Source organism: Mastomys coucha, unplaced genomic scaffold (assembly GCF_008632895.1).
Source record: "Mastomys coucha isolate ucsf_1 unplaced genomic scaffold, UCSF_Mcou_1 pScaffold1, whole genome shotgun sequence".
Classification (NCBI taxonomy): Eukaryota; Metazoa; Chordata; class Mammalia; order Rodentia; family Muridae; genus Mastomys; species Mastomys coucha.
The window spans coordinates 3094445-3111299 of NW_022196891.1; the positions used below are offsets into that span (position 1 = coordinate 3094445).

The 16855-nt window shown below is 46.9% G+C and overlaps 1 protein-coding gene across 1 annotated transcript in view; it reads right to left on the reverse strand.

Annotated features, from left to right (window-relative positions):
* The window catches only part of Kdsr (3-ketodihydrosphingosine reductase), a 38348-nt gene extending 22042 nt beyond the window's left edge, over positions 1-16306 (reverse strand). Inside the window, exons 1-6 of the mRNA XM_031379888.1 lie at positions 16105-16306; positions 11498-11587; positions 9504-9560; positions 5902-5967; positions 5619-5714; positions 1497-1688 (exon numbers count right to left, since the gene is read on the reverse strand). Coding sequence (XP_031235748.1) covers positions 1497-1688; positions 5619-5714; positions 5902-5967; positions 9504-9560; positions 11498-11587; positions 16105-16212 — 609 coding nt within the window. The 5' untranslated portion in view covers positions 16213-16306. The remainder of the gene's footprint in view (positions 1-1496; positions 1689-5618; positions 5715-5901; positions 5968-9503; positions 9561-11497; positions 11588-16104) is intronic.
* Positions 16307-16855: the final 549 nt, after the last annotated feature.

Here is a 16855-nt window from a genome sequence, read left to right on the forward strand (position 1 = left end):
TACAAACAGACACACACACACAGATCTATATACACACACACACACACACACACACACACACAGACCTATACACACACACACAGACCTATACACACACACATAGACCTACAGACTTACACACACACACACACACACACACACACATGAACACGGCTATCTGCAAAGAGTCCTTAAGAGTAACTGCAAAAGGATCACCAGCATCCTCCCTTGCAATTCACAGCATTACCTGAGCATGCGTGTGCACAGGCATAGCCTAGTGTTTTACAGCATTAACTGAGCATACCTGTGCACAGGCATAGCCTAGTGTTTCACAGCATTAACTGAGCACGTGTGTGCACAGGCCTAAGCCTAGTGTTTCACAGCATTAATTGAGCATGCCTGTGCAGAGGCCTAACCTAGTGTTTCACAGCATTAATTGAGCATACCTGTGCACAGGCCTAAGCCTAGTGTTTCACAGCATTAACTGAGCATACCTGTGCACAGGCCTAGCCTAGTGTTTCACAGCATTACCTGAGCATGCGTGTGCAGAGGCCTAACCTAGTGTTTCACAGCATTAGCTGAGCATGCGTGTGCACAGGCCTAACCTAGTGTTTCACAGCATTAGCTGAGCATGCGTGTGCACAGGCCTAAGCCTAGTGTTTCACAGCATTAACTGAGCATGCGTATGCGTGCAGAGGCCTAGCCTAGTGTTTCACAGCATTAGCTGAGCATGCGTGTGCAGAGGCCTAAGCCTAGTGTTGAGTTTTTCTTAGTGACCCTCTCTCTATCTTATTCTTTAAGGTAGGCCTCTCAAGGTGACTCATACTGAGAGGACTAGTCTAGCTCATTAGCCTCATTGCTTTGGGCATCCCATCCTCACCTTCCGAACACTAGAATTACAGGCAGACTGCTACACCAACCCAGCATGTACGTGAGTTCTGGAGAGCCAAACTCTGTTACCCAACCTGTACAAGCATCCCCCACCCCCTGACCCCCCAGCCACGTCCAGATCTTTAAGAAAGTTGTCTATATAATGATATCCCTGTTCACTCAAGCGGAAGCAGAACAACACCAGGAAGGGATGTCAAGTACTCTATGCAGCAGACAATCCCTCCACCCTCAGAGTCATTTTGCCTCTGTACTAAGTATAATTTTATACAATAAGAGGTATTAAAATGCAGAACTAGTCGGGCGGTGGTCATGCACGCCTTTAATCCCAGTGCTTGGGAGGCAGAGGCGGATTTCTGAATTTGAGGCCAGCTTGGTCTACAGAGTGAGTTCCAGGACAGCCAGGGTTACACAGTGAAACCTTGTCTCGAAAAACCAAAAAAACAAAACAACAACAACAACAAAAAAACCCTGCAGAACTTACAACTGAGTTAGTTCTGTTTTGTTTTTATAGATATCAGCTTTGTAGGCCTTCAGCTTACCAAGTGGTGTAGGTGAAGAAGCTAGAAAATGGCAGAGCTTCCTGCTGATCTGAGAAGAAGAAGTACAGATATAAGTGCATCTCTTACCTCCATCTGCAGAGCTTCGGCCAACCCTCTTATGGCAAACTTGGATGAAGAGTAGGCAGTGAAGCCGAACAGCCCCAGCTGCCCTGCCTGAGAGGACACGAACACGATCCGGCCCACCCGGCGCTCCTTCATGGTGGTAATCACTGCCCTGCTGGGGTACACGCTGCCCAGGTAATTTATGCTCATTAATCTCTGCAAGGAACAAAGAGACCAAATGTGCTGGGATCAACGGCAAAAGCCTAAGCCTGCTAAGGGGAGTTTGTCTCTTCCCGGGACTAATTTATTTAAGAGAGACCCTATGGTGGTTTGAATGTGAAAAGGCCCATAGGCATATATATTTGTAGGCTTGGTTCCTATTTGATTATCAGTTTGGAAAGATTAGGTGGGGGGTGTTGTTGGAGGAGGTGTGATTCTGGGGGTGTGCTGAGGTTTCAAAAGTCCATAGCAGGCCCAGTGTCTGTCTCTTTGATTGTCCCCTCCCCCGCCCCTTTTTCCTGCCTGTGGATCAGCGTGTAAAGCTCTCAGCTACTGCTCTAGCATTACTGTCTGCTTCCCACCACTGACGAATGATAGTGGACTGAACCTCTGAACCTGTAAGCCAGCCCCAATTACATGCTGTCCTTTATAAGAGCTGCATGGTCACGGTGTCTCTTCACAGCAATAGAATAGCAACTAAAACAAAGCCCAGGGGACTTGAAGCTGGGGTGCGGCAGATTTGCTGACTATTGTACGGGGAAGTGAACGAATGCTGGAGATTCTGTGACACTCGGGACCTAGCCTCTGGAGACTAGTTTGAAGGCAATTCTCATAGTGACAGCAGTTCCATCTTTGATACAAATGTCAAAATTAGGGCTAGGTACAAGGTTGAGTTAAAAAAAATCCTTTGTGTACAAGCATATGGACTTGAGTTTGGATCCCCAGCACCATGCAGATCTGCCAGGCATCAGGGCACACACCTCTAACCCAAGCACTGGGAGCAAGAAGGCAGAAACAGGCAGATCCCCGCAGCTTAGTCTCAGCCAGTGTAACCAAAGTAGTGACCTCTAGGTTTAGTGAGAGATTCTGCCTCAAAAATAAGGTGGAGAGAGAGGGGAGGACTGCCAACAATAGCCTCTGCCCCCACGGCACACATACACAAATGGTCCAGACTAGTGTTCTACTTAGGAAAGTACTTATTGTAGGTAATGGTTGATATTGATATTTTACATGTATGAGTTTTTGCCTTGAAATATTTCTGTGTACCATGTGTGTGCGGTGCCCACAGAGGCCAGAATGGGGCGCTGGATCTTCTGAACTGGAATTAAAGACAGCTGTAAGATGCTTGCAACCGAACTGGGCCCTCAGCCAGAGTGGCCAGTACTCTTAACCCCTAAGCTATCTTTCTAGGTCCTTGTAGGTAATGCTTGTTGAAAGACAGTTTTAGGAGGAAGCCTCTACATATTTCTGGCCCTGTTAGTTCAGGCTTAACAAGGATTATACAGACAGCATAGCACCAGTGAAGAGTGCAGCTGTGCCTTGATGCCACCACCCACTCCTGATCTCGTGAGAAACCACGCTGGCCATTTCCTCAGCTGAAAATGGGGTTAATCTTGGCATTACCTTGGGATGCTTCAGGGATTATGTGGGAAAACACAAGCTAAGTACAAGAACAGATCCTGCTGCCCTGCACAGTAAGAACTCAGTGTCTGCTGGCTAGTATACCACAACAGGAAAGTGCCCGCAGAGACACAGAGACACTCTCAGCTCCTCATCCCAAAACTCTCAAAACCCATGTTCACCCTGAGCACGTGAGGATGCACAGTAACAGGTTTATACACCAGAAGTCTATTCTCATTACCCTGAGCACTGGAGGATGCAGTGACAGGTTTGTACACCGAAGGCCTTATTGTTACTCTGAGCACCTGAGGATGCACAGTAACAGGTTTATACATTGAAAACCTATTCTCACTTCCCTGAGCACGTGAGGATGCACAGTAATAGGTTTATACATTGAAAACCTATTCTCACTACCCTGAGCACGTGAGGATACACAGTAACAGGCTTATACACCGGAAGTCTATTCTCACTACCCTGAGCACCTGAGGATGCACAGTAACAGGTTTATACACTGAAGACCTTATTCTCATTACCCTGAGCACCTGAGGATGCACAGTAACAGGTTTATACACCGAAAGCCTTATTCTCATTACCCTGAGCACGTGAGGATGCACAGTAACAGGTTTATACACTGAAAGCCTTATTCTCATTACCCTGAGCATGTGAGGATGCACAGTAACAGGTTTATACACCGGAAGTCTATTCTCGTTACCCTGAGAAGCTACACAGCCCAGTCAGGGCATACACACAAGCCATGATGGCAATGTGGCAGAATACTGAGAAACTTTAAGAAATGAGAACTGAAAACACAGGAGTGAGGAAAAAAGTTTATGCTCTGAGTTTTTAAAAAGTAGAAGACAGGGAATGTACAGGTAGTAATTCTTACCAATTCTTAGCACTTTATTTTGCAAAAGCAAAGAGAAACTGAAAATGTTGATTGTGTTTGGAAGCCAAGATTCTTGTTTTTTTTTTTTCCTAGAATGTTTTTAATTATCACTGTCTTGTTTCAACCTTTAAACCTTTTACTTTTCTTATGTGCATTGTGTGTCTCGCATGCAGACATGTGTGTGCCTGGTAGGCACTGGATCCTTTGGTCCTGGAATTACAGATGTGACCTCTCTGTGTTGGGAACTGAACCTCAGACTTCTGCAAGAGCGGCAAGCACTGTTAGCCACTGAGCTGTCTCTCCAGGCCCTCCTGGCACTGTTTCAGTAGTAAGAATCACCATAAAGTATCTGAGAAAGAACAAAACTCCATGTTTACCTCAGCTCTTTCTAGAGATCTCACTAAAACGCCAGTAAGGAGTACATTCATTCGTCTGTCTGCTTTGGAGGTAGAGTCTCCTATTTCAGGTTTATGAAGGCCTGAAACTCGCTTCACAGCTCAGGCTAGCCTCAAACTCATCCTTATTCTCCTGCCTCAGTTCCCTAAGAGCTGGGATTACAGGCATGAGCCACTCCATCTAATTAAAAAGCCCCAAGAGAAGACAACAGAACAGAGAGGAAAAGCATCAACAGTTGAAAGCTGGAGAACCAACGACAAGTTGTAATAGAAACTCGAGTGTTGACTGGCCACTGGGAAACTAAAAGACAGGATTGTGCAGCACAACCCCCAAAGGCTCAAAGGACGCCTAGAGCCTCCGGGCTGGGCTGGGTGGGTAAGAACGGTCCAAACATTCAGGGATGATAAACAGACAAACACATTGCCGTCTACCCACGCAATGCGACTATTACCAACGCAGAAAACTAAGGCACTAGCTATACTTCAGTGCGAAGGAATCTTTAGGGCATTCACCATGTGAAAAAGCCAGGCACAGGAGGGCATGCTTCTCATGCCCTGCTACTCAACAAGACAGGCACAGACTAGGGGTAGCCACTGGCTGGAATAAGGGTTTGGGGTCATGGAAATACTAATTAAAGTACAGGATATTCTTTTGGAGAGATGAAAATGTTTCAGATAGTTACACAACATCACAATATGCTAAGTGCCTCTGAATTATTCACTGTAAAACAAACAATTTTGCCAGGTATAGTGACACTAGGTGTGATGACAGAGACCTGTGACCCTAGTGCTTAGGAACTGAGGTAGAAGTAAGGCTGGGCCAGCGTAGTGTGCAGTGCCAGGGTGTCTCAGACAAACTCAGAGACTCAAGTCCTACCCTTCTGCCTTTTACCACCCTCTGATCCTCCTGCAGGCCTGGCATGCATCTGAGTACATGGTGTAGACTACAGCCTGTGAGAAGATAGTTCTGACACTAGTCCAGCCATCTCACTTTCTATAAGATAGGAGAGCAGTTTAACTTCAGAGTCGAGCTTTCAAAACCCATCACCCGGATGAAAGTGGATACTAAAAACAAGACTCCGTGCCGTATTGCCAAGCTCAAAATGCCTTGCACTTAAGAGTTCAAATCTAATGTCCATTTCCTCAGCGCTGAAGTACGTTAGTAGCTGAGTTCTTGGGCTGGCAGGCCTGTTTGAAAATGGAAGACAGCATCTTGAATGAAGGTGAGCAAACATAGTCACTCACCTCAAAACTACTGACTTCAAGTTCTTCAAACTTTCCTGACATAGAGGTGCCCGCACAGTTGACCAGCATGTCCACAGGACCCAGTTTCTCCTGTGCCTAGAGGAATATTCCAGAACATGACATATCATTCCAAACATTATTATCAGAGAACAGAAGATTCATTGTACAGAAAGACAAGGTCAATAACGTCCACTGAACCACAAAACCTACAGAGAAGAGTTGCCAACTCTTGGCAAGACGCATCCAAAGTCTGGCAGTGAACTGAGATCACCCCACCTCTTACCTGCTTTATGACATTCTCTACTTGGTTATAGTCTTGGGACACATCAACCGAGATACACAGCACCACCTGTTCAGAAGAAGACAAAAGGGGGAACGGGATCAGGACCTGCAAGACAGCTCACCAGGGAAGGGTGCTCACCACCACGCCTGGTGACCAGAGACTCACACGGTGGAAGGACAGAATGACATCTTTGGGTTATTCTAACTTATACATACACGGTCTTGAACTTTCACCTAGAGTAACTTGGTCTCACAGCTTTCCTCCTGTTTCAGCCTTCCAACTACTGAGATTACTAACATTACAAGTACATGCCAAAATGTTGGTCTATCAAAACTATCTGTAAAGGTATTTTTTAAAAAATAAAACTAAGTCTTTCCAATAATGAAGGCCGACTTAGCCATGTGCACCTACAAAGTGTTTCATTTCTGTCCCCAGGGTGAGGACTGAGGTGCATGTTTTACATACCAAAGCAGACCTGGCTTCCAGGTTCTCTCAGAATCTGCATCCAGAACAGCTCCAAAACGGTGACTGCCCGGTGCTCTGTCCCAGCTCACAGACTGCTTCAATGGGCCTACACACTCCTTCCCCCAGAGGGTCCCACAGCCTGGGCAGCAGCGAAACAAGCAGCTCTTCCCAAACTTGCCCCACATTCCAGCAAACTGCACCCCAGTGTCAGTAGGAAGCAGTCACGGATGATTATGAAGTCTCTTACTCTTTTATAATCAACGAAAGGCTGAGATGTTTGATTCTGGACCCTGGACAAGAGACTGAGGTGCATATTTTACATACCACGGAAGACCTGGCCTCTAGGTTCTCCCAGCATCCCTCATCCCTACCTGACATACTCCGCCCCCAACCCTGAACTTTCCAGCCCAGGGGCTGGGTTACCCTTCCCCCAGAGGCTCCTCCCTATATAATCCAGACATTTTGCATGCTCTCTCTCCTCCTTCTCTTGCTCTGTGTGCACCCCCCTTCTCTCTTCCTCCCCTCCCCCACCTCCCCATGGCTATTTCCCTGGCCTCAATCTCACCCACTGGAGGGAGCACAGCTTCCCAATAAACCTGCCTTTAATACATTCTAACCTGGCTTAAATGGGCTCATTTAACTGGCAGCCGAAAAACAGCCTATCGCAAAGCAGTATGCCTACATGGGATTGTGGCAGGGGACATGGTGATGGGTGCCAGAGCAAACAGGCAGGCATCTGCAAAGACTCATACTAAAATCTGTATCCCAATGTCAATGTGTTAAAGGGTTTTAGTACACTGGCATTACTGGAAGGTGGAAAAGCCTTTAAAAGGTAGGGCAAATTAAAAAAATTTAGGCCCCCAAGGTGTATCCTTCAAGAATACAGAAGATACTGAGGAAACTCCCCCAGCCCCTGCCCCCATTTCCCAGCCATTCGGAGTTGAGCAACTTTGCTTTCCCTTGTCAAAGGCCCCAAAGCAACAGAATCATTTTGATCATGTGCACAAAGAAAAGCTGCCACGATAGCAACAAGCAACAAATGAAAAACTATGGGAGCAAATTAAATAGCTGTCAATGACAGAACAGGTAAGTGGAAGTCGTGTATACATACAACTAACATGTTATATATCGATACTAAGCCTAAGTGAACGTGGGTATAATGACGTATGCCTACTGCGATCCTGTTAACAGGCTGAGACAGGAAAATCGTCCAAGTCCTGTGTAGGGGTTGGCCTGACACTGCTCATCTTCTAATGCTAATACTACTAGTTCCCCAAGACCTGGTTGCCCCAGAGAGGAGAGTCCACACAGAGACCCAAGTGATGCTATGCAACCTTATCCACAAGTTATTTCTGATTGGTAAATAAAGATGCTGACAGCCAACAACTGAGCAGAAGAGACATAGGTGGGGTTTAGCATTCTAGGGCTTGGGGGTCAGAGGAGAACCTCCATTGGGGAGAAAAAGGGGAAGAGAAAGAAAAAGACACCATGGGTTGGGAGTAAAGAAAACAGCTATGAGGCTGGCCAATTGGAACTAAGAGCAGCCCAAATAAAATACAGTAAGTAATAACTCGGTGTTATCGATAGGAAAATAGAATCTAACTGCATAGAGGGCAGATATCTGTCCAGCTCTTGTGTTGTTTAAGGCTTATTATAAATAATAAAAGTGTGTCTTTTATCTGGGAACTGAATGATAAAAGGCAGGGTAGAAACCCCGGATTGGGATTAAATGTTTCCTCAACAGTCCTGGGATTTGAGTCTAGCTGGACATTACAGCCATAGAAAGAATTTCAAAAAAGAAAAAGAAAAAAAAAAAAAAGACCACATGAGTTATTTTATTCAGCAACACAGGTGAATTTTAGGAAATAATATAGAATGAAGAAATAAAGTTGCAGAACACTGCATAAAAATGTCCACCAGTCTATCAAGTTATAAAGGTTATTAGTGCTTGGCTAGGGCTAGGAGAGGCAGGGCAGGAATGGGGTGTGGCTGCTAATGGCAGTCGGGAGACTCCAGTGTTGGAAAGATTCCCAAAGTGATTGTGGTTAGGGCTGCACAACTTTGTGAAAACTCAGGAAGTGGGTGTCTTAAACAGAACTACACTGTGTGCACGGTCTCCTTAAGGTAGCTTAGCAACATGAGAATAATGGCAAGGCTCAAAAAGATACAGAACTCTAAAATTCTCTCTCTCTCTCTCACACACACACACACACACACACACACACACACACTCTTCAGGTGCTGAGATGATTAGTTGGCAAGGGGCTAGCCTGAGGCCCTGTGTTTAAATCCCCAGCAAGTCTAGCTGAATTCATGAGCTTCAGGCTCACCAAAAGAGCCGATTTCAAAAAAAATAATATGGAGAGAGATTACAGAAGACACCCAATGCTGGCCCGTGGCTTCTCAAGCATGTGCACATACGTGCATGCGTGTCGGTACAGCTGTACACACGTGCACGTGCGTGCTCATACAAACTACTGTACCACTACCGTAGAGGGTAAAATGAAAGAAAAGCAAAGAGTGAATGAACGACACCAGAGTCGGGTTTAAGGTGGCCCCTAGGGACAAGAGGCTGGCACTGAGCCCAAAGGCAGGACTGAGGGGAGGCTGGCACTGAGCCCATGGGCAGGACTGAGGGGAGGCTGGCACTGAGCCCATGGGCAGGACTGAGGGGTCAAATAGTCCTTTATCTTTCATCTCTTTAGATTAGATGATGGATCTGTAGAGGTTAGCCAGTCGCTGAGCTGTACATTAAAATAGACATTACACTGTCTGTATTACTTTAGTGCCCCAAATCATACAACGTCTTTTCAAACATCCTTCCCACCTAAGTCGTATAAATTGTTGTTTTGTTTTGTTTCTGAGTAATTTGAAACGAAACCATTTTCTCATACAGCGCTGCTTGGCTATTTTTAGGTATGTGCGATAGTCCATACCTTCTGGTTTTTGTACCGAGTGACCTGAATCCTAGTCATTTCAAATAATTTCATTTTTTTGAAAAGCAGCCTAAAATGTATTTTGATTGGGAAAATCATTAAATGCCTTCAGTGATCTAGTTGCAGTGGAAACAAGATTCTTCCCCTTTAAACAACTGTGTCTATCAGGAAAGAACATGCGTCCTTAAGGCCCCACTTTACCTGTTTATCGTTAATAGAGTGCTTTTCAATTTCTTTCTTCGCCTGCAGTAGCTTGTCCTAAAAGCAATACAGAAAAAAAAAATGATGTCTGTCTCCATTTGTTAAAAAGAAAAGAAAAAGCAACATTTGAACAGGCGCTGCATTCTATATAAATCAGAACTGTGAGCTTGAGGAAGGAAGAGGCAAACCATGTGAGAGCCTGGGTAAGTCACAGCAGGGTTTAAGTCCACTGCAGAGAGCTGGAAGAAAAAGACATGAAGCGCAAACCCCTCTCAGCAGCCTTCATGTTGATGGTCAGCCTGTCGCTGCCAAGAGACATTGCAATTCCCACCAATGAGCAGTGACACGGACTAAGCACACAAAGACACACGCTCTGGAAAACTAAAGGCATGCGACTGATTCCACACCAGGACCGATTCCACACCAGGACCGATTGATTCCACACCAGGACTGATTGATTCCACACCAGGACTGATTGATTCCACACCAGGACTGATTGATTCCACACCAGGACTGATTGATTCCACACCAGGACTGATTCCACACCAGGACTGATTCCACACCAGGACTGATTGATTCCACACCAGGACTGATTGATTCCACACCAGGACTGATTGATTCCACACCAGGAGGGTCTTTGTAACATAATATCAGCAGTTTACTCCTTTCAATACAATCTTGAGTAAAAAATCAATCACTTCTCACAAAGAGTAGAAAGAAAGATCTATATCTGGCTACTTTCAAAAATACTGCTCAGACTTGAAACCTACCCAGATAATGGCAGAGTTTTCCCATGTCCTCCATTTTGTTTTGCTTATTCTCATAAAAACAGGTGAGTTTACAGAACCTTAATTTTTCATAAACAAATAAAATTTGAGAACTGTAGAAGACAGTCCCAGCATACATGACACCCTGGGTTTAATCCCTAGAAAGGCTAAAACCAAGCCCGGAGGAAGCTAGGGATCTGGCAAGTACATCCTCTGCTACAGAGCTCCAGGCTAGTCCATGATCCTTGAGAACTTGTCTCGTAGAGGCGTGGGCGTGGGCTAGCAGGTATCTTCAAAGAACAAGTAGAGTTTACAAACATGAATGCCCATGACAAAATAGTTCAATGCTATCGAATGATGGGAAATGACTACAAGACTGCGATGAAAAGTCACATGAGAAACTAAAGAACATCTTCAGGCCAGAAAGCTCTCTGTATACTCACTCCAACATGGCCCTGCATGAGTTCCCACCACCAGCTGTGACACCAGCCCCCAACCTACTCACTTACTGTCGATCCTTTCCAGCCTGCCTTTCCCACTATCCCCTTTTCAATTAACCACTCTATGTAGACACCTAAGCCCTCAAGCACATCTCATTTCTTCCTCTTCCCTCTCCCTGAATACAGGGTCTCACAAAAGCCAGGCTAGTCTCTCCTCAGCTGTATAGCAGAGGATGGCCTTGAACTTCTGATCCTTCCGCCTCCACCTCCCTAGGGCTGAGGTTCTCCTGCACCTGCTTTGAGTACTCTGTGAATTTGAGTCATTCACCCTGGGTGAGTGCTGAACCTACCGAGCACACCGCAGGCCCCTCTTCTTTCATTTCAGTCACTCAACAGAATGTCTGCTCCATGGCGAGCAAGGCCGACCTTCTGACCATAAAGCCAGGGTCTCTGCCCCAGAGCCCGAAGAGGAACAAAGGGCAGGTTCAGTCACTGCTTCATGCTCTGAAAACAATTCTGGCAAAGACCTCGGCCCCCCAACACAAAGAAAAACAGACCCCCGATTGCTCAGAACAGGAAGAACTACTTTGCTACACATACTGAAAAGGATGAAATTCTCTGGGGCATGGGGACTCTGCCAAAGATGCCTATAGTGTCATTTGCAAATTACAGAGAAAAATGACAGACACGACAGACACCTGGTCCTGACGTGGCTGTGAGCACCGAGTCAGGTCTCTTGGAGTTCCCGAATTAGTGAGTTTGTCATGAGGGAGTCTAGAGCACTTACCTCGTTTCGTGCAACCAGAGTTATAAATGCTCCTTGTTTGTAGCACTCAATAGCAATGCACTTCCCAATGCCGCTGGAACCTCCTGTGACCTACGACGAACATCAGTAAGACCACCTTAGCACTTGCAATGTCTCCTCTGTACAGTCTACTTGAAGTATCTGTGCTGGCACTAGTAAGGGCGCAGCTCAGTGCAGGCACTTGTCTTGGACTCATGAGGCCCCAGGTTGGATCTACAGTACTACAAAGGACTATGGCATAATTATGAGTTTTAAAAATTTACCAGGAGCGTGTCTGCAGGGGATGAGGAAGTAAAGGTTGAGGCCATTTAGTCTCACCAGACAGTTTCACGGTACTGGCTAGGACCACGTGGGGCTCTGTCTCAGAAACAAACGTCTCCCAGAACCACAAGCCCCTCGCACCGGATCTGCCACCTGGAATGCAGTGTGAGCTTCGAAGATCACACTTTCAGCAGAGCCTCCTAGCCTTCACCATTTGTTTTTGTTTTTGTTGTTTTCCAGCATGGAGCTATAAACTGTTCATCTGAAATCCTTTCAGGTCACCAAAGGGAATGTGCCCTGCACGTCTAGCTAAGAAATAATATGTTAGTGCTGCTGATTACAAATACAAACGAATCTCATTTCCTTCCAGCACATATAGGTAAGACTAGGTCTATCTATGTAAAATAAAAATGTGTTAGGAAGTTAAGGATGTGGGTCAGCAGTAGAGCTCTCTTACCTAGCACAGGCAGGGCCTTGGGCTTGATCTTAATGTGTGTATGTGTGTGTGTGTGTGTGTGTGTGTGTGTGTGCGCACGTGCAAGAGCGAGCGAGCGAGCGAGAGAGAGAGAGAGAGAGAGAGAGAGAGAGAGAGAGAGAGAGAAAGGAGAAGAGAAGAGAAGAGAATGAGAATGAATATGCTGTCAATGTTGAAAACTAAAAGGCTTCACAACACTGTATTTAAAGAGCTCCATCCAGGCCAGGCCTAGTAGTGGTGGCACACGACTTAATATTAGAACTCTGGAGGCAGACGCAAGCTATCTGCCTGAATCCAAGCCATTCTGATCTACAGAGTAAATTCCAAGCCAGCATGGCTATATAGTGAGACCCTGTATCAAAAACAAAAGCAAAACAAAAATCTCTTCTGTCAAAACCTAGCCATTTTTCACTCAGATATTTGGATTACTTTGAATATTTTATTACACTAAAGCCATGCAGATATGTAGCAGAGGATGGCCTAGTTGGTCAGTCATCAATGGGAAGAGAGGCCCTTGGCCCTGTGAAGGCTCCATGCCCCAGTGTAGGGGAATGCCAGGGCCAGGAAGCAGGAGAGGGTGGGGTGGTGAGCTGAGGGAGGGGGGAGAGAATACTTTTTTTATTTTTTCAGAGGGGAAACCAGGAAAAGGGAGAACATTTGAAATGTAAATAAAGAAAAATATATAATTAAAAAAAAGTAAAAAAAAAAAAAAAAAAAAAAAAAAAAAAAAAAAAAAGCCATGCAGAAAGAACACCTCCCACACGACAATATTCACATCACCACGAAACCCTCCAAGCATAGATATGTTTCTCTGTGTTCTTGAGAATACAACACTTCCCTTTTGTCTCACCTTGGCTCTAATGGAGAGATTTACTTGGTAGACCATTAACCAAATGTCTACTGAGGATTGTCATAGAAGCTTACCTGTTGCTGTGGCTGACTGCTGTCTGTGAGACTTCTGATATCAGGACAGCTCATGGGCTGTTTTGGTTTATGAACTTTCACTCTTCATAGTGCTTGGCAGGGCCTCTAGAAAATTCCCTCACATGCTTTACAATCCTGCCTAATGTGTTTAGCTTCCCTGTATCACGCATCACCCCACAGCTGCAGTTCTCCTAAGCCCAATGGGAGGCTTTTCTAAACACACCAGTCAGTCCTCCTGGCTGGTCACCATGTAGTTTGCACCCAATCTGGATATATCTTGGCTCCCTAGCTGAACTCATAGTTCCTATGGAAGACACCAAGCCAGCCTGTCTCACGCATCACAGACAATAGCAGCCCCCTGCACAAGCAGGCGCTAAATAAATACCTGCCTCAGTTTGTGGAAGGTTCTCTAACGTCATTCCCATGAAAACAGGACAGACAAAACGTTCAAAGCTTACAGAGAAAAGTCTCCCTACCTAGTTCAGAAAGCTAACGGAAGCAGGAATGAGGTTACCAAGACATCTTTTATGCTCTGATGGATTATGGAAGCAAAAGCCAGGGGGGAGTGGGGGTCAGGAAAGCAAACTGTGTCACTTTCTCACAACAGGAGTGAGGCCTGGCTTTCCGACCAAGGTACATTAAAAAGGCTCTAGCCAAGGCAGCTAACTCTTGAGTGGTATATAAGAATACAGTTAGGCTGACTCTGGAACACGTTCTTCTAGATGCTATGAGAACTGTCACAGGGTTTTTCACAACAGCTGAGAAACTGTTAAACACGTACTATTACTAAACAGGGGGCACCGAAGATAACCGCGTACGTTCCCTTCTGTCACTCCTCCTTACTGATCACTACAAATACCATTGAAAGGGTTCTGTCTCTTTAAGCACAGCATACAGCTCCTACTAAGGGCACCAGCAGCTTTCCTGCTGCTAGGAGCACTACTCTCAGTCATCCAAAAGGGGGGAATGCTGAAAACAAGCATGTTGCTGGTGAGAGGACCAGCACAGCTTCGCCGCTGTGATCAGACACAGGGCACCAGCATACGGGAACAGCTCTAAAAACGAAGCAGTGTAAGGGTTTGGCTCACTCTCCTGACCCCAGATCTCAACTAAACCACATTTTACTCTTCTTTGGATATTAAAAGAGGCAGAGAGTGACACCATATGAAAACATTATGGTATGTTGTTTATACGTCTATGCATAGAGGTAATTATTTTTATTGCAGGATCCTAGCGGGGGCTGGGAAGTGAGTGGACTGGGGTGCATTATGTAAAATTCACAAAGAATCAATAAAAATATTATGTTGGAAAAAAAGAGTGTGTCTACTGAAACAGACACAAGAACAAGTGCCGAGGTTAGCTGTGAGTACCTTGTAAAGGTTGAATCAGTTTTCATTGTGACTTTGCCTCTCCTCCCGAGCTCCATGGCTGAGCTACTCTATACAAGCCCGGGCTAATTCAGCTTTGTGTATGCAGGTGCACCTGTGCAGACGCTAACAGTCAGTGTGTGGCATTTCAGTCACCCTGCACCTTTATTTTCCAGACAAGACTTCTTCCTGAACCTGAAGCTCACTCATGTGTGTAGGCAAGCTGGCCAGCCAGCTCCAGGAACCCGCAAGTCATGGTCCCGTGCTGTGGTTCCTCTGGCCTTGAGGTGAGAGGCATAGGCCCAGGGAGCAGGTGGGTGCTAGGGTCCCTAACTCAGGACATGATGCATGGCAAGCACTTTACCAACTGAGCCATTTCCCCAGCCCTTAACTTCAACCGCTTTAGTCACGATTCTGAAGTAGAAGTTCTCTTGTGGGTGTAAAACTTTAAACACTTGGCATGACTGTAAAGTTTGGTTTTCTCTTTCTAATAACTCCACTAGCATGCACAGCAGCAGCTGGGAATAAACCAGTAATTTTACAAAAGACAAATTAATGGGAACCCATGTTGTCATCCCAAGCTCCTGTTTGGGATAAAGCACACTAAGATAAATAACCACCCCACCCTTTAACAACTGAGTGCGAACTCACTTGGATGCACTCATGAAAGCCACCTAAAGGGCATCAAGGAGATGCACGCTGCCAGTTTGGATACTAGCTGTCTTTATTCACAACTCCTCGCCTCAGTGTGCCGCGGGTTTGGGATCTATATAGGACACCGATGAGAAATGCCAGGGTTGAAGCTCTGAGCTGTGGGGCGGACTGGAGGCATAGCCAAGCCTGCACATAGGAATGTGCGAGCTTCCGGACATTAACAAACCAAACCACTCATATCTCCTTCCATCTTAAGGCCCTAACCAAGTTGGTTTGCTCATCCTTCCGACGCCGACGCCGGAAAGAGGGTAAAGGATTACACTTGAGCAGTACTCATCAGACTCGGCTGAGTTCAGAGTCAAGCTTGCTGGCCAAGCCTGCCAGGCCACCCCTCAGGTGTAGTCTCACTTCCTAGAAGCCTCTGGTGGCTCTTTGTCACTTGCACATGAAACCCTACAGTCTCAGCTGCCTGGGCCAGTCCCAGAGGGCTGGACCCCTCCTTGCTGTGGGCTCCTTAGGATTCCCTGGCAGTGGCTGCTACCACCCAGGTTTGTGCCCTTATCCTGCTAGTCACCGACTGCCATGTCCTTGACAAAGTTTCTCAGGTTCTCTGTTGACTCATCGGGAAAACCGAAGATCCAAACAGAGGCAGACAGGGATGCTCCGGGGACCAGCGAGCAGCAGAGCCCCAGAGCCCTGGAAACTCGGCTGGCGCCTTCCCCAAGACACTGCCTTGTAGCCCAGCGCCGCGGAGGGTGGGTTCCCGAGGTCGGACAGGGCAGGGCAGTGCCAGGGCGAAGGCAGCAGGTAACCCGCCCTACTCAACCGTTCCTTTCCGGGACCGTGGTCTCGGTGGCCCAAGCCGGCCAAGCAGCCCTGGGCAAGCTCAGCAACAGGAGGCCACTCACCACTACGTGCGCGCCGGGCAGCGCGAGGGGCTTGGGGCTGATGAGCGGCGACACCATGTAGAGGAGCAGCACGAAGGCCACGAGGCCAGCGGCGGCCAGGAGCAACATCTCTGCCAGAGCGACTACTGGGAGATCACGTGCACCAGCAGCCGGGAGTGTTTAGGTTTGCGGGCGAGGGCGGGGAGGGGCGGCGAGGGGAAGAGGAGGAGCCGGGGCGGGGCGGGGCGGCCTCCGCGGTCGGACTGGCTCGCGGGCCCGCGCCCCCTTCAGCTTCGGGCTGCGGCTGCGCAGGCTGTGCGTGCGTCGGCTCCCTGTACCCGGCCTCCCCGTGGGCCCGCCCGCCAACGTCGTGGGAGGCTTGCAAACGGTGGCTTTCGGATTCACGGATTTTGTTCTGTGCTGAAGTCCTGCGATTCCACGTTGAAATCACAGGTTCCAGTTCGTGTATTCCTGGCACACTCAGAAAAATGGTCACAGCTCCCTTTCGCTTTGCTCCTTGACTTGGATTTCTGATAATTGAATTTCGCTGAAAATTGTACCTACACCCTGTTACCAAGGCAGATGCAAACGCGGGGGTGGGGTGGGGGGAGGAGGGAGCCACCGTTGCAGAGATTTAATTCCAACATCCGATCCACCGACTTAAAAGTAGTTTTAGTGTCTAAACTATCGTCGCAATCTTTTGTCGCCCTACACAGCAATCCTGTAGTCATTAACAATCACAGTTCATTTTTCTCTTAAATGATGCAGTTAA